This window comes from Misgurnus anguillicaudatus, chromosome 8 (genome assembly GCF_027580225.2).
Source record: "Misgurnus anguillicaudatus chromosome 8, ASM2758022v2, whole genome shotgun sequence".
Lineage (NCBI taxonomy): Eukaryota > Metazoa > Chordata > Actinopteri > Cypriniformes > Cobitidae > Misgurnus > Misgurnus anguillicaudatus.
The window spans coordinates 40,324,610-40,347,160 of record NC_073344.2 but is presented as its reverse complement, the minus strand read 5'-3'; the positions used below and the strand labels follow the sequence as shown (position 1 = coordinate 40,347,160).

Below are 22,551 nucleotides of genomic sequence, written 5' to 3'. Positions count from 1 at the left end.
TATTTTATATTTTCACCTCTGGATATACATCATATTTATTTTACATTTTCATCTCTGGATAGACAGCATATTTATTTTATATTTTCACCTATGGATAGACAATGTAAATGTAACCACTTCTGTTTTTAAAATATACGTAGATTCACATGATCAGACAATTTACCAAACAATCCAGATCAAATAACACTTCGTGGTTTTGCAATATTTATTGGAAATTACACACATCTTAGTAAAATTAGATAAATCTGACCATCAGAATGAAGATGCAACAGGAGTCAGGCCCGTAAAGTTGTGGGGGAAGTCCCGATTTCAAGAGAAAATAAAACATGAAAAGTTCCAAATAAACTATTGCACACTGTGCACACCACACATCATTCCTGCCCCCTAAAACTGTCTATCTAGTTTGTGCATTTGAATTCTGACATGACCGACAAATCATCGACAGTTTATTTTTTTTCTTACTTCTGACATGTGCATGGCGCGTCAAATTTGAAAAGTGAATGACGATACGGAAATTACGTCAGCTGTCCATCCACTGGTGTCTAGCAAGAAGTGAGTCTGCGGGGCTGCAGCTGGATGCCTCTCCCTTTACCAGCCAACATTTCATTATAATTTTTAAAAGATTTACAAAAAGAAATTACTTTATTTTTTGTGGAAATACATAGAAATAACAGTGAGTGAAAAAACAATGGTTATGAGCTGAGACAAAATAGAACTCATCTGCAGATTTTTATTAAAACAGAATCTGTAAATGTCATTTAAAAGAGCTTGATCACTTTTATGGAATACAGGGCAAAATCTTCAGGTTGCCTGGCTTTCTTGAGCACTTGAAGACTTCCCTCAATTTTATCCAACTCGGCGTAAAGTTTTACCTGAAAACAATTGCAGCATTTTAATTTCGGCATTTTGAAGCTAAACAGAGCTATAAACACTGGTATCCTATCTGCTATAAGACAAATGCTTTACCTGTGATCTCACAAACTTGTGAAGACCAGAAACCAGTCTTTTCGCTTCTGGTGCCATAACCAAAACTGTGAAATGAGCATCCAGTAACAAACAAACCCAGTCCACGATCTTGAAAATAAAAAATATATACATTTAACACGTATTAACTGAACAATTAAAATCACAAAACCACAGTTTCATTAGTATTTACACCTTATGACTGACCTGGGCCATAGTTGGGGAGCGTAAACCTTGGATTTGTACGCCTGCCTCATGAGAATATTTTAGATACAGAAACTGCAGATACTGCAGAAAGATCTGAAAAAAAGAAAGTGCATTAATTGTTTTAATTCCTCTTAACAGTACCCTCATCCTGCACCCCGCAAAGTTGTTAATTTGAAATGAAAAAAAGTTAAATGTAATTTACCCTCTTATGCTAACCATGATGTACGCGTCTTCAGATTTTTATCGCTATGGGGCCACAGAATGCATAAAGTATGACCCAATATGCAAGCATATATGGGCAGTTTATGAAATTTAATTGCAGATAGATTTGGTGTCTAAAGACATTACTTTTATGTTTTATTATATTTTATTATATTTCTTTTAAATATTTTTAAGTGGTACTAATTGTCTTTGATCACAAGATGTAACAGGCATTAATATTAATATATTTTCTGTAAAAAGTGTCTTAAATAATAACAGTCATGTATGCAAGGCTTAAAGTTTTCGGCACTGTGTTGGCTGTAAATAAAAAAAATTATATCAGTTCATGCATTCGCCTACAAATACTATAAACCAAACCAGCCAATCAAAAGTAGAATGAGGCGAGTCTTTGATGCGTGGTTGAGATCCAGCTACAGAGCAGAGACCAGAGATGTCACGTAGCTAGCAAGTAGGATGGTAAGTTTATGAAGCCTAGGGAAGACGACCTAAGTAATAAAGGACTTAAATCAGTGGTGCTGGGCGTGGATTGAAGGAATAGGCAGAGGACGGCAGAATTTTAGTCAAATAAATAAGGAGAACCAGGCTTGATACACTGTCAGTTTCAAATCAGTAGGCTATGCAAGTAATGTAAATATCAAGAGTGTATTAAAGGGATAGTTCACCCAAAAATGAAAATTCCCTCATCATTCACTCACTGTCATATTGCCACAAACCCGCATACACTTCCCTGCTCCGACAAACACAAAGGAAGCCACCCTGAGAAACGTCTCCCACCAAACCGTTTGTAAACTCCATTTACCTCCATAGTATTATCTTTTCCTACTATGGAAATGAATGGGGTCCACAAATGGTTCAGTTACAAATATTTCTCAAAATATCTTCCTTTGTGTTCATCAGAACAAAGAAATTTATGCAGGTTTGTAACAACATGAGAGTGAGTAAATGATGACACATTTTTAATTTTGGGGGGAACTATCCCTTTAAAGCATCACAGGATTTCTTGTAGACGTGAAAGGCTGCATCGCGATATCAGTATAAAGTTACGTTTGTTTCAAAAAGTTTTTGCTTGCATTTAAGTTTTTTGTAATCACATACGTTAACGCACAAATCTACGCAAACCAGATGCGTCATCCTGAGGAACACGCGCATACATTCATTCCACTTGCTGGTTTGTGAACCTGGTTTGTGTGCGCCAACACATTCAATTACAGAATAATATAATGACAAACACATATTTGTGGATCTGTTTTGCCTGCATGTGTGTGAAACGCGGAGTTTTTGACTATAAGATGCTTTGCCAAATGCACTTGATTGCCTTTTCGAGACACGTAGGAATTCTAAAGTCACAACATCATTTGAATGAATAACATTAATGTTACAGTACCCACTTTAAATTTAGGGTGCTGCTTTAACAAAACATAATTTTATGACGTTAAATTATGACGTTTTGCTGGACCAGCCCAGATCACAAAGCGAGATCTAGCGAATTCAGGTATGATCACGTGATATAGCCATGGCTCCGCCCTGCATCCGTCAAAAATAGAAGCTCTGCGTATTTGTTACGGAGGGCTGCGGATGGCCGGAGCTGTGACGGATTCAGAACGCAGTCAGTGGAAATACACACATTGACTTGAATGGAAACCGATCCGCAGCCGTTCCGCAGTCGGTGGAAATCCGGGGTAAAGAGTTTGCAATCGGGCAAAGCACCTGGCCCAAATGGGGTAAGTACTGAATTCTACAAAGAATTTAAAGATTCATTAGTTGACCCCTTACTAAATATGTACAATGACTCATTTGTAAAAGGCCATTTGCCACAATCTATGAGAACGAGGCGAATATATTCTTAAATTTGAAAAAAGGTAAACAAGCCGAAGACTGTTCATAAAACAGAACTATTTCGCTGCTTAATGTAGATCTGAAGATTCTTTCTTTCTAAAACACGAGTCAGGAAATTTGACGCGCTTTTTGGTATTATTATAAAATATTAGGGATGCTCCGATCAATGCCGATCTCCACTAATAATACGTGGCCGATCACTATTCTGAATCGGACATCCGACCTTATTACAGCTATTTCATGTACTACGGCTTTTGATCAGTAAGTCCTTATCGATCTAAAATCACTGTTAGTTTGAGTCGTTTATAACATGCATTTGAAAAAGCAAAACTCAAACATATTTATTAAACATATTCTTTATTATCATGAAAATACCTGAAAAGGTTTGAAGAACAGCAATATAAATATATCCTTCAGCCATTTCATGGAGCTGCGTGTCATCACAGCTGCGTGTGTATTGTTCTTCGTCTACAGCGCATTTTGAGTTTCTGCACGAGAGCGCCCCCTGGCTTTTGGATGTAGCGGCATTTCACCGTAATTCATTGAGAAACATAACAAGCATTATCGGCCAATCGATCGGAGCATCCCAACAAAATATGTGATTGCAAACAGTACATCAAAATCCTTATTTACTTGGGTCTAAGCGTATATCTCCACACAGCAAGTTTAATAAACACAGGGTCACTCGCATGTGCACACATTCCTTTGTACTGCTTTCATGATCAACACGTGAGGGAGCAATGCCGGCGGCTGTAAACAAACATTGGTAAGTTGATCATGCTTGTCCCTTGTTGTGTTTCTACTATAATGATTAGAAAAACACAAATAAGAGTCCAGACAACGATAGGCAGTTCTTCTTTTGTGCTTTTTACTGCACAAAAGTAAAACTCTCACTGGACAACAAAACACTAACCCAGTGTTCATTTTTACAATGCCATACAGTACCTTTACCATGATTACTATGGTTTTTAAAAGTATATTTGTGAAATGAATAGGCATGGGCCGGTATAAGATTCTGGCGGTATGATAACCTTTAGCAAAAATACCACAGTTTCACGGTGTTGCGGTATTGCCATTGCAACATTAAAATGTGTTACTTTCAAATGCTGGGTAAAAATAAAGCCTTTAAATTATAATATGCTTTCAAAAAATATATAGTATTTTCGTAATCTATATTAAATGTAAACATCAAATCAATCACATGACTTAATGATTTAATGAATTTTGTATAAACACAGCTCATACCTTGGAGACGGTATCACAGAACATTTTAGTGGTTTTGAAACCTTGACTGTTTAAAACCTCGGTATACCTTGAAACCGGTTATCGGCCCATGCCTAGAAATGAATACAAAATACTTCTATATATATATATATATATATATTATATATATACATATATACATACATATATACATACATATGAAGAGTTTGGTTCCAAAACGCAATAAATCCATTTTGACAAATTTTGGTAAAAACGTGTTTTCTATACCAAGAAAGTGACAAGATGAAAACAACTATTTTCTGTTACAAACTTTCACACAGCATCTTTAGGTTATAAAAACATAAAAAATTCAAATCCATAAGTTGATTTTCAAAGATTTATTATAAAAACGGATTATTTTTTCCACAAAATGCAATAAATCCATGACAAGTTTTTATTGAAAATGCTATAAATCTATTGAATCAATAGCCTATATAAATGTGCATTCATCTTTGCCATGTTATATTCATTTAGTTGACTAGTTGTACACACTAATTAAAAATATAAACATTAATGTTATTAATCAAAACACTTTGTCATATTAAGAACCCTGTCATTGCGGTTACTTGACGTCTTCGCTTAACGTCTTTCACAGCGATCAGCTGTAAAATGTTTTTGGTCCTGCTCGATTTTCGTTGACTTTGAGTAAAATAATGGAAAGTTTTTCATAAGATCCTCTGGGGTCAATGTGTTAGCATGAGAAGCTTGATGCTGTCGGGAGAACAAGCACCCGTCTCCCGAGTGCCTCTCAGGGAAATTATTAGATGTTGATGGTAGGGATGGGCATGATTAATAGAAGATCGATAATTGATCGTTAATAATTTAGTTTATTACGTTAATTTGTTATTGATTAATCGAATACTTTTTTTATCTAATGCAGGTTGCGTTGCCTAGCGTAGCGTGTGTCTTGAAGCAATTAAATGAATTTCACTGTGTGGCAGCAATTAGGGTTGCCGCGGTGACGTAATTTTCCCACCGGTTAATCAGCGCGTCACAAACACGGTGATACCGGTGTCACCGTGTGGGAGGGGCTTATAAATGCGCATGCAGACGTGCACATTTTACTTTCACTTTTGAATTACGCAACTGTTTAAATGCAGTGCTTGCGTATGCTATGTTAAATTGCGTATGAATTTGTGTGCAATGCGAGTCCAACAGCTGATTTAATTAAGTGCTTGAGTCAATGTGCGCAGGTAATTCTCAAAGAACCAGCCAGTCCCAAGCAGAGCAACCGGCTACTTCTCCATAAAGCGCTGCTTGAATGATGGGTTTATTATTTTTCTTGATGATAAACACAACAACAAAACGATCTCGCTTTTATTAAACATCATATATGTATATTATAAAAAAAACGAGTAAGCACGTGGCTTCTGCCTTCGTCTGGTCAGTCAGCTTGCCTCGCAAACTCTGACAGGAATAAATGAAATCTGACACCTGCGGCTGCTCTGTGACGTGAAGCGCGATCAGCTCCGCTTAATTCAGGCACCAGACACATTCAGTTTGCTCTCTCTAACGAAACTAAATGATTAAATTACACGAAAATATCAAAACAACGGTGAAAGACGGTTTCGCGGTGGGCAAGTGATCTAACCGGTGAGAGGCTGAAGCACCGGTTATCACAGTTTCACCGACTATCGCGGCAAGCCTAGCAGCAATTCAAGATTTTACCACCAGGGTGCAATATTTGACACCATACTCTGTTATCTGTGACCTTCCGTTTTGATTGCAAAAAAAGAATCATGAAGAGGTCATGATTTTTTGGGAACAAATGAGGTCTCTTTTTAAGAATGCGGCTCACAGCTGCAGGTTCCACTGCTTTAGAGCACCGCATATTCAAGCGCATATATGTTCCGTTTGTCTAACTAAATGTAGTTTAACTGTTTGCCACAAGTTGATCTTGTAATAAAGGTCTCATGTAGGAAAACATGCTGTATTTTTGTATTTAACATTTTTTAATTATAAAAGTTAAATAATTATTTTTTATTATAAAAATATTAATGATTAATCGATAGTCGATCGTTAATTCTCCCGACAATCGACTAAAAAAATTTAATCGAATGCCCATCCCTAGTTGATGGCTTACGTTTCTTTCCCATCACAGAAAACCATCACAGGTTTAGCGATGCAATTATAGTATTATTTTGTTTTGTTTGTTGATCACGTAGTACAAAGTAGATGAGGAAAAGCAGGACTCCATGTACTCAGCGCGTCCGCCATTGTTTGTTTACATTGCGTGAACGGTGGGCTGTAATATCAGAAATAGAGTTATTGCGTTCTGTAAAAAAGGGGGAGTGGCGTTTGTCGCATTTTGGGAAAAAAGGGAGAAAAGATGACAGAGTAACACGGCGGATATTGGATTTTGCGTAAAATTAAGAATTTACTTTTAACTACTGACCTGATATAATGCTGATGTGTGAATGCTGACACACACACACACACACACACACACACACACACACATATATATAGATAAGTGTTAAACATTCCTACAAGGCTCATTATGCAACTCGTTTCCTCAGCTGTCAATTCAGGAGCTTTCCCGCCCCCACGCATATGGCCCTTCCCAAGCAAAAGTGTCTTAGAAATTGAAAATTAATATATCGTTTATGTGAATGAGCAGGCCGAATGATTTTCACATTTTGAAGAAAAAACACTAGACTACTAGATCCTGTTAAATTTTTTGGGGGGAAAACATGTTTAGAATGAGTTTTGTAGACTTATATCAGTGATTTAAAAATTTAGCTTTTTCAAAAACCATGCAAAAACAGTTTTCTCTCAAATACAAACATACATACATGTTGATCATATAATATTGTAGCAATATTGTAGTATTGTTTAGTGTTATGAGACTTTTGCCATTAATATGTTAAACTATAAGCAACTGAAAAAAGCACAAATGTCAGCAGAACTGACAGGCAGATAATCGTCAAAGTACCGCGAGAGTGAGTCTAAATTAAACTACTCCGTAAGATTTCTTGAATAGCTCTCGTGGTACTTTGAAGTCATCCGACTGCGGCGCCGCATCTTTTCTTTTTTTTGTGTGCGCCCGAGCTTCGTTTACAGTCTGGGAAGACGCACGCTGTAAGTTTGAAAAAAAAACTTAGCAAACATGTCCGAGGAACAGGTCAGCCTACAGTCATGTGACTTCACGCAGTTCACAACAGAACCGGAAGAAAAGACAATGCTGAATAAAGTCGTAACTCTTGCTATTTTTGGACCAAAATGTATTTTTGATGCTTCAACACATACTAACTGACCCACTGATGTCACATGGACTACTTTGATGATGTTTTTATTACCTTTCTGGACATGGAAACCGTAGATAGATTTTCAAGGGAGGGACAGAAAGCTCTTGGACTAAATCTAATGTTAAAACATCTTAAACTGTGTTCTGAAGATTAACGGAGGTCTTCAGAGTTTAGAATGACATAAGGGTAAGTCATTAATGACATTATTTTCATTTTTGGGTGGACAATCCCTATTTAGTAACCCACGCTGTTCCCTTTGGGGGCAGGGACAAAAACTAAAAGAAAAGCCGCTTATACAGTATGTAAATACACACAGACAATGACGCCCCCGCTGCATGCTAGAATCTCTGGAAAAACAAGCTGATTTCAACCGCAAAATGTACGCTTTTAAAAATACAAAAACTGCTATCTCTAGTGTTAATTTTGTCACCTATTTTTAATTTAGTCTCAGTCTTAGTCTTGTGCATATCTTTTTTTGTTAGTCAAGTTTTAGTCCACTAAAAGTCTCATCACTTTAGTCTAGTTTTAGTCAACTAAAAGTCTTGTTATTTAAGACATAGAAAGTCAAGTTTTACTTAAAACATTTTTGTCTTTTTAATAATAAATTATTTCTGAGATTATTTCTGATAACGATTTCAGTCAAATAGTGTTACACACATCTCAAATATTGGTGAAATGTCATAATCACCTGACAAAATACACTTGTTGAATGATTTTTGTTGAATGCAACTTTGGTAATGGCGGTGACGTATCTCTTTCGCGTGTAAATTGCGTCACCATTTATTCAGTGAATGGCGATAGGAAAGCACCCGGACAGCGATCAGTTACTAATAATAGGCTTTTGTCCTCACAATATACTGTACATTCAGAATACTTGAATAAGGTTAGGTACATCAACAATGTTGGTAAATAGCAAATGTGGATCAGAAAGACAAGCCGACTAAGTTACTGAAGACAACAGGTGCACGAGAATACGACACAAAAACATCAACACAATGCAGCATAACACTAGACTTTTTAGCTGTTTGTGAAATATTAATCATAATGTGTGTGGGCTCATTTTACACATGAGACTCTTACTAATCTGATCGCGTATGCCTTTTAATAGTAGAATCGCGCTGCGTGTGCGTGCAATTGTTGAAAAACCATATGAAGATTATTTGATACAAAATCCAATGAAAACAACGGAGAAATATCAATATTTCTCATATGTAATACGTTTGTGGACTAAAACTGCTAATGAATGTTATATTGTGAACACTTAGCATGGAGATTTCAGCAGCGCGAGCTTGTCTGGAGTTATGACAGACGCGCAGTTTCATAATAAGAGCACGCAGTCTTTTTATGAATGAATTCACATTTAAATATGACCTCATTGCATAAAATGTAGTAGAGACGATTGTAGACGAAAATGAAGAGAAATTTTATCTTAGTTTTTATTTTATGCAAAACATTTTAGTCTCGTCTTTTTTCGTCAACAAAAATGAATGTTAATTTAGTCTTAGTCAGCGTTTTTGAACATTGGTGCAGTCTCGTCATCGTTTTGTCTTAGTCATGGAAAAAAAGGTCGCATTTTTAAACTGCATTTACTTCATCACTGTCTTATTAGAGACTATTAACAATTATAAAGTTTACTTATTATTTAGTTAATCGTAAATTGTTGTAATATGCTCACGACTTGTGAATGTAATGCCCAGTTAATGATCTGAAATAAACCTTGATGACATATGCAGCCTGCATATGCGACCTCCAGAGGATGCAGCTTTCTATTTGACCCTTTTACAGTGGATGCATTATATTTGTCTTTTACTGCGTTTGCTTTTTTGTTTAGGTTTCCAATAATGTAAGTTTGGGAACTCGTGTGAAGTCTGAGACGCGTTGTGTTTGTCTGTTGATCAGTGTCAGATGTGTCTCAGCAGATTAAACCCTCACACTAGGCTTGGGCGGTAATACGGTAATATGGTATACCGCGGGATCTAAAAATAGCAAAGGTATCAGTTTCTATACCGCCATACCGGCATTTAAAAAAACAATGAACTTATATAGCAGACAAGGATTAAATATTAAATTAGGGATGGCGAAAACTAATCCTTTTCTTCACCGACAACCGAGCCATTAACGGATTAGTTTAAAACAAGTTACGCTGTTTGAAATAACAGCCCTTTCGAGCCGCGCCTGCAATTTCGCAACTCTGTCGCATCTCTCTGCTGCTCTGCCTCCGGCTCATGCGAAACATCATTCCCGCAAACGCGTCGCCGAGGAGCTTGTATGCTGCTTGTATGTAATCAGAGGACAAATGACTCCTTAGTTTCAAAATGGTTTGGGTAAGGTGATCGCGTGGAAAATAAAGGCGTTTGTCTTATTAGAAGCTCATTTGAAACATTGCCGCGGCTTATTTAAGAAAATGACAGCTCCGAAGAGACGGCGCTTAAGTTTGAGGTAGTGCTAAAAATAATAAAGAAAGATGATGATCACCATCACCTTATCAGTTAGCACTAAAATGTAGTTGTAATGTAATTCCAAATCTAAACCCATCTTATTCGGAATGTTGCCTAATAGACTGCAACACGATAAAACAGGCACCTTCAGAATGCATAAAAGACGCACCGCCAAGGCAGGTCTAACTCACTCTGTGCCTTCTAGTAACGACTAGAACAACTCTTTATATCTTTATATCTTTATGATCTTTATTATTATTACTTTTTTATTTTTCAAAGAGACAAGTGTCAACTTCTGTTAAGTGCAACATGGACGATGCAATGCTTTGCTGATGCGAGCCGCGAGAAAGCCCTTGTCTGTTTTAGAAAGAATGCATCATAGATATTTAATGCTAATGTATGAGTTTCATTCATTTATGATGAGGTCCGTGCGTTCTAGTCAACATTGCAATGCAAGCGAACGCGCCGTGCCGGCGCCTCTATGTCACGGTAATTATATTGTCTACTATATTTGCTTTTAATTTATTAGGGGTCAAGCACCGAAGGTGCTGAGACACCTATTGGAATTGTACTTTTTTCTTCTTCTTAGCCATTGGTGTCTATGGCAGCCCTATGAACCGTATGTAGGAAAATTATGAAATTTGGCACAGTTGTAGTGGTGGTCATAAATAGTCGGGTGGCCAAAAATGGGGTCTCTAGCAGTAACTCTATAGCGCCACCAGCAGTGCAAAAATTCAATGTTCAAATGGTTATAACTGCAGATCTGTTTGATCTATGAAAATTCTACTTAGCACACGTGATTGCTCTCCTCATGCTTATTGTTTTTAATACCTTACAGTAAGACTCCACCCATTACAGTAGCAGTCATTTTGAAATGTACAGTATTTTGTTTTTTCGCTACTCCTCCTTCAAATTTGGTGCAATTGTTATGAAATTTGGCACAGGTGATCTTTGGAGGGAGCCGCAAAGAAATGACCGAACAGAATTTTGATATTTATCTTTGCTTAAAAGTAATAAATGCACAAACTTAACGAGGTTGACGCAAAAATGGTTTTGAAGCTGTATCTCGGTCATTATTTTATCAATCGAAATGAAATTTGTTACACGTCATGTCAAGCATAAACTGGGAGACCATGCCGAATCTGGTGGCAGCGCCACCTATGGGTCATGAGATATGAAAAAGGCTATTTTTGCCCATAACTACTGAATTGTTTGACAGAAAACTATGATTGTGGTGTCTACAGATTCCTTGGCTCATGCCGCATCTGTGGATGTGTATTATGCCGGGATTGACCGGACCGCTTGTCTGCCATTTTGAAATGAGTCTTAAATTGCTATAACTTTTGAAGTATTGGCTATATCGGCGAAAAAATAGGTAGGGAGCTTCGGCATGATGTCCTGAAGGTACCTGGGAAGTCAGAGTACGGCGCCACCTAGGGGTTATAAACCATAACAGTTCTTATAGAACTGCCTATAACTTCTGAATACTTTGTCTGATATTAATTTCTTTGTGAAATTGTATTCACTGGTTTATGCCGATTGCAACGATACCTCGTTTGTCATTTTCCAACATTCTGTTCATGTGTTATTGTAAAGCATATGGTAGATGATTTTTTCGCTACTCCTTTTACAAATTTTGTTTATTTTATGCCAGGTTCTGCTCGTATAATGTTTGGAGCAATCCGCACAGGAATGACTGAACAGATTTTTCTGGCACCTAGGCATTTTTTTGAGAAATACCTCTGTAAAGTTGATCGTGCCTGTGATGTTGTTGCTCTACAGAATGTTTTTCTTGTCTTCAATCTCACTTGAGCTTTTTGATTCTCATATACATTGTATTTCTGTTATTTCTGCTCTGCAGTGTCATTTCTACATATTTGGTAATTGGCATATGTCAATCCTTGCATCTCTGTAATTTCTTTTCTGCTGTTCCTTTGAACTGTGTCAACTGAGTGGCGTGGTGGGTAAGGCACACGCAATGAGATTCTGATTTCTTGGGTTCGAATCCCGCCTGAGGCAAGTGTTCATCGCTTCTATTACATTTTGTTCTTTCTCACCTATTCTTCTCGACCTGTCTGTAGTTCACATATGTTCAGTTTTTGCCATGTTTTCGGTTGCTTCTTGGCACTGTGGTGGTTCTGCTCTGTGATTGCTACGCTTTGGGTTCTTTGCAGCGCCTTGTGTTCTTGATGCACCTTGGGTGCTCAATGCGCCCTGGGTGATTGATACGTTGTATGTTTCTTGCTGTGCTTTGGGTGCTTGATGTTCTTTGTGTGCTTGCTGTGCTTTGAGTACTTGCTGTGCTTTGTGTGCTTGCTGTGCTTTGTGTGCTTTCTGTGCTTTGTGAGCTTGCTGTGCTTTGTGAGCTTGCTGTGCTTTGTGTGCTTGCTGTGCATTGTGAGCTTGCTGTGCTTTGTGTGCTTGCTGTGCTGTGTTTGCATTGCGCCGAAGGTGCTTGACCCCGTGTTGCTGCTTGCAGCTATATTTAAATACGTGCAATTGGTTGATGAAACATTTATTAAAATTAAGACACTATTTATACAAAACGAAATTCACTACAAATTTCTACAAAGCAAAACCTAATTAAGTGGTAAAAATGTCTAATGATTTACAAAAACAAAACTTAATCTGCACTTTACTGTTAAAAGACGTAAATGTTAATAATTTGGAATACAACCAGGAAATACTTTCGTTTTAATTATTTTATTGCTGGATTTTACAAAAATATTTTTATTTTATATGCTGGAATGTGGAGAAATATAAGTTAACAGAAAGAGGACTTTCTTTATTTCATTAAAATATGGTGGAATGTGCAGAAAATAGGTTTAAATGTTCAGCAATTTTCTTCAAGTCTGAGACTTGCTTTGAATAAATTTTAGCTTGATGCAATGTGAGTGCACGAAACCAAACGCTGTGACCTTGCGCCAGAACCCAAATGCCGTGACCTTGCGCCAAATGTTTTTATTTGTTTATAAGTACAAACAAGCGAGTTATGAAAAATTGAGTGTGAGGGATTTGTTTACTTCACACAAAAATATCCTGGAAATTGGAATGAGATGGCTAACTGTAGTCCCTAGTCGCGTTTAGTTCACTGTCTATAATAGCCTAATTTAGAGATCACTTTTTTAACCGACAACTGGTTAATTCTGTTTGACCTTTGTATTTAACTTTTTTCTAAACTGCTAGTTGTTGCTTATAAAAGTTGTTAATATTGTTGTGCATGTTATTTTGTTATTGTTTCAGTATGGTATTCAGTTTCTGAAGGGTTTAGGCACAAGCCAACATTATAGTGACGCCGTCCGATTACGTCATCATTTTAAACTCAGCAAAAAAAGAAACGTCCCTTTTTCAACTATGTGTATTTCAACAGTAATGTTGTAAAAATCCAAATAACTTTACAGATATTCATTGTAAAGGGTTTAAACATTGTTTTCCATGCATGTTCAATTAACCATAATCATTTAAATAACATGCACCTGTGGAATGGTCGTTAACACCTTAACAGCTTGTAGAGAGTAGGCATTTAATGCCACAGTTCTAAAAACGCAGGACACCAAAGAGACTTGTCTACTGACTGTGAAAAACACCCAAAGAAAGATGCCCAGGGTCCCTGCTCATCTGCGTGAACGTGCATTAGGCATGCTGCAGGGAGCCATGAGGACTGCTGATCTGACTAGGGCAATAAATTGCCATGTCCGTACTGTGAGACGCCTAAGACAGCGCTACAGGGAGACAGGAAGGACAGATGATCATCCTCACAGTGGAAGACCACGTGTAACAACACCTGCACAGGATCGGTACATCCGAATATCACACCTGCGTGTCAGGTTTAGGATGGCCACAACAACTGCTCGAGTCACACCAGGAACACACAATCCCTCAGTGCTCAGACTGTCCGCAATAGGCTGAGAGAGGCTGGACTGACAGCTTGTAGGCCTGTTGTAAGGCAGGTCCTTACCAGACATCAACAGCAACAACGCCCCCTATGGGCATAAACCCACCTTCGCTGGACCAGACAGGAGTGGCAAAAAGTGCTCTTCACTGATGAGTCACGGTTTTGTCTCACCAGGGGTGATGGACGGATTCGTGTTTATCGTCGAAGGAATGAGCGTTACACTGAGGCCTGTACCCTGGAGCGGGATCGATTTGGAGGTGGGGGTTCTGTCATGGTCTGGGGCGGTATATCACATCATCATCGGACTGAGCTTGTTGTCATTGCAGGCAATCTCAATGCCTTGCGGTACAGGGAAGACATCCTCCTCCCTCATGTGGTACCCTTTATGCATGCTCATCCGGACATGATCCTCCGGCAGGACAATGCCACCAGCCTTACGGCTCCATCTGTGCGTGAGTTTCTGCATGACAGCAATATCAGTGTTCTGCCATGGCCAGCAAAGAGCCCGGATCGTAATCCCATTGAGCACGTCTGGGACCTGTTGGATCGCAGGGTGAGGGCTGGGGCCATTCCCCCCAGAAATGTCCAGGAACTTGCAAGGGCCTTGGTGGAAGAGTGGGGTAACATCTCACAGCAAGAACTGACAAATCTGGTCCAGTCCATGAGGAGGAGATGCACTGCAGTACTTCAAGCAGCTGGTGGCCACACCAGATACTGACTGGTACTTTTGATTTTGAGCCTCCCTTCATTCAGGGACACATTATTCTTTTTCTGTTAGTCACATGTCTGTGTTACATTTTTAGTTTATGTCTTATGGTGTTGACTCTTTTAGTGTTCATACAAATATTTACGCACCTTAAGTTTACTGAAAGTAAAAACTGTTAAAAGTCAGAGGACGTTTCTTTTTTTGCTGAGTTTATAATTATTCACGGTAATACCGTATACCGGGGTAAAATAGGGAGGCGGTTTGATGGTATCAAAATTTGGATACCGCCGAAGCCTACCTCACACAGACTTTACATGATGTAATGTCTGCATATTCTTGCTCAAAAAATGACAGTGGCTGTATCATTTCTAGTGTAAAGAAATTGACATATATTAAATATTAATATGGATTTAAACATTGTTTGACTAAAATAAGCGTTTCTCTCTGTCTAAAGTGAAAGTGAAAGTGAAGATAGCGTCCGCAAGACGAGTCCTCTATCGCCCCCTGCAGGCATTTGTTAATACATACATAATGCTTTTTATTTATAGGCCATAAAATGTTGTTTAATGTAACTTGGTTTTAATACTTTATTTGAACCAATTATTATTGCATCTTCGTTATTGTGTAATTTTAAATGCTACTGCTCACTTGAGTCTATTTTTATTACCCCAAAATAACAAATTACTTCATAGTCAGTTAGCAAAATAATTGTTACGGCCAGTCCTTGATTAGTTAAAACATTTAATAATGATTATTATTTAATAATAATGAAATAAATGTGATTTCAGTTTCTTATTTTATCATTGAGGGTTTCTTAAAACGTGTAAAAATATCGTCTCGTCTCGTTCTCGTGAACCCAATCTCTTTAAGTGTCTCGTCACACCCCTAGTATTTAACATTATTTTACAAATAACGTAAGCTGGCTCGATACCTTATTGTTGACTGTGGATAGTCACTAACGTTAGCTTAATTTAACAACATTTCACAAAGACGGAGCTTTGCTTTTAAACTGCCATGTGCAGTTATCCGGTTCATTTTCGAAAGAGCACCGCATATAATAAATGTTCTCCGTTTCATTTCGTTCTCCGTGTCTGTCTCGTTATTAACAAAATAAAGTAGACTTTATAACAGAAAGCTTACATCTCTCATGATGTGTTGATGCGGGCGGCGGCGAAGCACGTTTAATAACACGTGAGCCCTCACTGAGCCAGTGGCCAAATACAGCGTGCCGCGGAAAAACCCGGAGATAAAAGAAAAAACTTAAATTCGTCTGCAATCTGCATTGCCAAACAATCAGAAATACATACAAATGAATGTTCATGTATATTTTACATTTAAGTCTGTAAAAGAATAGATGAAGTAAAAAAAGCATTTAATAAGTCGTAACCCTTTGGTGGCACATTAAAAACAAACAAACATTCGAATATCATTTTTGAAATTCGAATTATTATTGCCAATCGAATATTCGAATATCCGTGCCCATCCCTAGTAACAGGAGAGAGACGGTACATCTCCCTCTTCTAATACAGTTTACACCGAATGACAATATCTGTTTTCGATCTCACTTACATCATTTAAAAGCTGACATTCCAGTGTTTCCCCTAGGTTTACAGCTTTGGGGGGGGGGCTTGATTGTGTATGTATATACGGGGTTAAATTGTGATTTGTTATGTGGGAGCTCTGTGTGGAGGGGTACTTCAAGGGGTAACATGTTTAATACTGATGACAGCAAAGCCACTGGTGTGTTTCAATGACATTCTGGACTTCTGATAGGATTTGATAAGTTTCAGCTTTAAATCTGTGCCAGAGGTTGACCCAAATTATTTTAAAAAGAGCGTCTGAACTTTAAATGATGCAATTCTGAGTTTGACACCCTATATCTATTTGTTGCACATGTCATTATGCACAATTGATCAAACTTTGAAGGAAGTTAAAATAATCAAGCTCCTTTCTAGGCATAAAATAGGCTACCAAAAAAGACTCTATTAACAAGATAAGGTACAACACACAGTACTGTATCAGCAACATGTCTTATTAATTAGCCATAGAGATTCCCTATGCTGGTCAGCAGCTAGTAAAACAATCATATAGTTAGGTTTGATTTGTGTAATCAAAAAAGATTATTTTATTAAACTATACAATGAGTTATATCCAGTGTTATCCAGTTAACATACTGTAATTAGATGAGTGACATCAACGTGGGCACCATTCACGTCTTTCTCTCTGAGTTTTTTCGCTTAAGATGCATATTTTCAACTTGCGCGAAGACGTGTTTAAAGGGGAAAGCGCGTGTTTTCTCGGCAATTGCGCCGTTCCAAGCATGATGTAGACATTTATCTTTTGTTTCTATGATAAGTTAGTTAATTTTTCTGACGTGTTTCTGAAAGGACTTCACTGAGGGAGAGAGAACAAAACGCGCATCATGTTTATTTTCTTATTTTTGCGAACATTGTTTTTATTGGGAGTGGGTAGAAAAAAATAGACACTTTTATGTTTTAAATGATGTATAAATTATATCTGTATGTATAAAATCAGCAGAGTTATCTAAGTCTCTTTGCGGAGTGATTGAAAAATAAACAGTTTGCGGCGCCCACGCCGAAAAAATGTGGTGATGACGATGATGACCTCAGCAGCGCGTAGGCATCTCATTACTGTGGTGATGTGGTTATCGTCACAGCCCTAACTAAAAACACATGTGATTTTCATGCGCATCTCGTCAGTAAAGCCAGTTCCTTGATAAGTTCATTGACAAGAGAGGAAATATTGCAATCATAATTGCGGATAAATTGCCTGCAATTATGAAGGCGACATTTCCCTTCGTCAGTGAACTACAGCTCTGTGTAGTAAATGCCGCTCCATCTGAAAGCAGCTGATGGCGATTTATTACTAATTAAGGGACCGGCTTTACTGACGAGATGCAAATGACAATCGCATGTGATTAATCATGCAGACTTAGCAGATAGGCTAAATACGGTTGTCTTTCTTCACAAAAACATGTCAAACTACATAAAGAAGATATTCATATGCTGACTTTGCAGTCTGTAATGTAGCCTATGTTTTTTCACTCTGGGGTCTTACTTGTGGCACTTCTCCATTGCATAGCACCCCACGGCCTGGTTTAGTTTGGGTCGGGTCAACTCACTTTTGGGAGCTTTTCCACTGGGTGCAGTATGTGGTACCCAATACTTTTTATCGTACCACCTATAAGCGACCCGAGCTGATACCAAACGTGACACGAAAACACTGTAGATCACTGATTTGTCTGAGAGAATCGTCACTACCAGCGTCATCGCTATAATGTAAAAGATTAGCTTTACCTTAGTGCTAGGTTGCGCTGTCTCAAGCAAACATGTTGTCATCTGTGCTCTGCTATAAGTACCCAAATTCCCTTTAAGCGATAAAAAACATTCACAGGTTGAGAATCAGGGACACAATAACAGTTTTTTCCAGACTTGCAGTTTGTGGCGGAACATTTGTGACAAGCACGTAAGCATTATATGCAGGGGTGCGCCGGTTTCAGAATTGGTGAAGACGGTTATGACGCGAGTCAAATGTGACGATTCGTAACATAGCCGTCTGTGGGGGGGGTTGCTCGTTTAAATGCTCGTGGATTGACGCGAAAGTGTCATTTTACATAGAATCATGAATGTGATGCCAAGTGTGTTTTAAACAGTAATGACTTTGAGCAATTTAACAGAAAGCAATAAAAAATTTAAAAAACACACTGTTGCCAAAAGACAGCGCTGTCACTCTCTGCCCAGCATAAATGAATCCTCTATCTATCATTATCTTAATAATCTTCAAAGAAACAGATTTGGGCATTGGGATTTTTATGTCTATAATTGTGTCTATCTGTCATTACACGGACCAGAACAGCACGAAAACATGTGGATTAAAAAGCATCTTGCTCATGAATGCATGTAAAATAAATTAATGTGAACTTGAGATTTTTATACTGTTATTAAACTACACAGTATGCGCTGCAAACCCAGCCGGTGTAAAAGCACAATGGCCACGCGCAGCAAACGCTCTCCACATACGCGCGGCTCAGTGCGCAGGCTTGCGATGTGAAACCGGCGTTTAAATAAACTGGACAGTAATAAGCTACTTGCTCTACGTTTATTTAAAATAAACAGCAAGACAACTAGCAGTGAATGTGCTTTCAGGAGAGTTAGTATTTTAGCATGGGAGGATTTGAACTTGAAAAGCGGAGTGTACTGACGCCTTCCGCGATTAAAACATTATTTCTTAATTCATGTTTATTTGATGCTATAAATTAACTATAAGGAAGAGATGACATGAAAGGTGAGACTGTTTAATATGTTTAATCTCAAAAGTAACCGAAAACCTGGTCTGTCCTGTATGTCAGCGCGTTGTCTTGTCAGTGTCTGCTCCGCTCTATTTTCATTGTATTTTTCACTGCGTGAGAACATGTGGGACGTGTAACACAGTCACAGACTGTTTGGGCGGTTATAGAGTTCTAATGACGGTTTTCAACTATAACCGTAACACCACTAATTATATGCTTAAATGCAACATCAATGAGGCTCAGCGGAGCGCCGTCGACTGACCCCAAGGGTGTTTGAACAGAAACTGTTGTGTGAGACAGAGGTAGTAATAAACGCGATGTGCAAACATCTATTTGTGGTGGCCAATTTTAATTTTGTGGCGGACTGAGAAATAAATAAATGTATTAGAATGTACGACGCTCTCACTTGTATGATGTCACAGCAGTAGGCAGCACAAAAATAACGACATGCCTATAATCCCTCATACTGCGAAGTGACACTAAACTCAATGGAAAAGCTAACCACGCCAAAGTGAGGTGAGCTGACCCGACCCAAACTAAACTAAATTAAACCGTGGGGTACTATGCAATGGAAAAGCGCCATTGGTGTTTGGAGTGTGTTTACATTAGAGATCGACCGATATATCTGTTTTCCGATATTTTCCCCGATATTTGTGCATTTTCCGATGATCGGATATCGGTTTTGTAATATCGGATTGACCGATAAACTAGAGAATTGCGCGCTGGACGCATCTGAGGAGGAGCTCACAGCAGCAGCGTGCACAGCAGATATGAAGGCGGAGTGACGTGACTTCATTAAAAGGTCTTTGAGTATACTTACTTTGCATATGAGGCATTTATAACACATCTTATATGTGCATTAATGTATGTTATGTTAAATAAGTTAATTTATTAAAAGCAATGTATGCTGCTTGTCCAAGAAAAGAGACGAACTCTCAGAGTCACGCTGACCCATAAAATCCGGTCCCAATAACAACGTAGCTTTGCATGAATATGAATTAATGCTTGGTTGAATTAAAAACGCTAAATTAAATTAGTTTTTCTGTTATTTATGCTTATCATTAACATCGTAAAATCACGTTCATATGCTGTTCACTTAACATTACCGGGGAGCACAGCCACCACATGTAGCTAGCTTTTAACAAGATTTACCCTTAGTTATATTAACATTTACCAGATAAACATTATTTTGCTAAAATATCTTTTCAGTCATAAAAACACCTGCAAGGCCTGAAAGAGATCAAGCTTTAGCCAAGAAAAAGTAACGCAAAAGTAACTAAAAGTAACGTAAGCATTACTTTCCATGAAAAGTAACTAAGTAATGCAATTAGTTACTTTTTTTGGGAGTAACTTAATATTGTAATGCATTACTTTTAAAGGTAACTTTCCCCAACACTGTTTATTACCTCCGCAAGCGGTCACCTTTTGATACAGTTAATGCGTGATACAGTAAATGCATAGATAAACAGCGCTGTCAACAGCCATTTCATAAGCTATAACAACAAAATATTAATTATTCTGACATCAAATAACATTACCAGTTAAGAAATGCAATGATATATAAGCCGTTTTGTTTGTTACTTTCCTGAATGTATTATTCCAGTCAGTGATATTATTTGTAAAATCTCTTTGCTACTGGTTGGATTGCTGAAGGCTACATGTTGCTGGTCAAGACAAAGATCTCAAAAAGGCACTTAATCCACCTGTTTTACTCTATAAACTATGTACAACAAGCAGCCAACTCCGCTATACTTTTCTCTCTCTCCCGCTCCGTTACTGGAAACCGCAGCGTGAACTTTGGATCAGTCCATTTCTGACGAAATGATAGGGGTGTTTGGAATAGTCCATGTATTGGGAATATAGTTTCTACATTATTCATGAAATTCATGATATTCTTCACTCTTTCAGACCCCTCTATTTATGACTTTGTTTGCAAAGAGGGAGTGATTACGATGATTATTATTATTATTATTATTATTATTATTATTATAAGGGTTTGTTCAGTTCAGTCGTGTTGTAGTAATTATGCAAAAACAGAAGTATAACAGTAAATAAAAATCGGTTCAGCATATCGGTTATCGGGCACATAAGCGGCCAAATATTTGTTATCGGTATCGGTTCAAAAAAAACGAGTATCGGTCGATCTCCAGCTTACATGATGATAGCGTACTTTGTCAAGTCCTCAAACTTTAAACTTTGGGGTTAGGGTATAACATCATTTCTGTAAGATCAAACATTACTCATACTAACAATAGAAACGGGGGGTTTTAACACCATTTTTCTGTAGGCTATTTACAAAAAAAGAATTAAAAAAATTTTTTTTTACAATGTTTTCAACTGAAACACACACACACAGTTAGATCTATAAATATTGGGACAGAGGCACATTTTTTTGTTATTTTAGCTGTTTACCAAAATGTATTCCAGTTACAGTCATATTATGAATATTGGCTTACAGTGCACACACTCAGCTTTATTTTCAAAGTCAGACAAGCTCTCAAAAAGCTTTATTTGGAGAGATTAAACTAATATCAACATGTATAAGACTAATGCGAATAAAAGTGATGGAGAAGGCCAAGAACATCTTATGATATCAGCAGACAACATCTTCAGTAAAATAGTGTTCAGGCAGTGTGATTGCATTTCCATGCATGGTTTCCTAAGGCACTGGATCGCTGGTGTTTTTTGGCGATGTAACAGAATACAGAAGCATTCAGATTCATTTTTCACTTCTCTGGACGTTGTGAAGGTTTTTTTTTTATCATGGACAGGATAATGCGATCATCCACCACTGTTATCCTATATAGATGTACAAGATTTTTATGTTGCTGAGCTCACCAGTGTGTTTTTTTTTTAGTCAGGATGTACCAAATTGTTGATCTGGCCACTCTTAATGTTCCTGCTATCTCTCTGATGGATTTGTTGTGTTATTGAAACTTAAATATGGTCTGTATCACTTGCATGGTTATCTCCCTGAACAACATGTTTTGGGTTCACAGCCACAGCTTCCAAATGCAAATATCACTTAAAATTAACTCTAGACCTTTAACATCTGTCATTCATGAGGAGATTATTTTAACAAATAGACAATACCCATCCATAAAACAGCTTTTAAGTCAACTGTTCCATTACTTTTAACCCCTTTACATACTAAACGGCAGTAATTCCTAAATCCTTCAGCCAATTTGGATATGAATACTCTTAAAACAAAGCTGTGAGTGTGCACTAAGTCAATATTCATAATGTGACTGTAACTGGAATACAGTTTGGTAAACAATTAAAATAACACAAAATGTACCTCTGTTCCAATATTTATGGACTTAACTAGAGCCCGACCGATATGCGTTTTCTCGGGCCCGATGCCGATACAGATATTAGGGAGTAAAAAAAGACCGAGAACGATATATCGCCCGATATTCTTTATGTGTATATTATAGTTCAGTATGTACTACAGTATATTATAC

General features: G+C 37.7%; 1 protein-coding gene and 1 pseudogene across 2 annotated transcripts in view; one reads left to right on the top strand and one right to left on the bottom strand.

Annotated features, from left to right (window-relative positions):
* Positions 1–710: 710 nt before the first annotated feature.
* nol11 (nucleolar protein 11) overlaps positions 711–22,551 on the bottom strand; it is an 81,822-nt gene continuing 59,981 nt past the window's right edge. For both annotated transcript variants that reach the window (XM_073870907.1, XM_073870906.1), the window contains exons 16-18: positions 1,171–1,263; positions 967–1,074; positions 711–872 (exon numbers count right to left, since the gene is read on the bottom strand). In XM_073870907.1, coding sequence (XP_073727008.1) covers positions 759–872; positions 967–1,074; positions 1,171–1,263 — 315 coding nt within the window. In that variant the 3' untranslated portion in view covers positions 711–758. The remainder of the gene's footprint in view (positions 873–966; positions 1,075–1,170; positions 1,264–22,551) is intronic.
* Positions 10,982–15,334, top strand: LOC141365906 (uncharacterized; annotated as a pseudogene).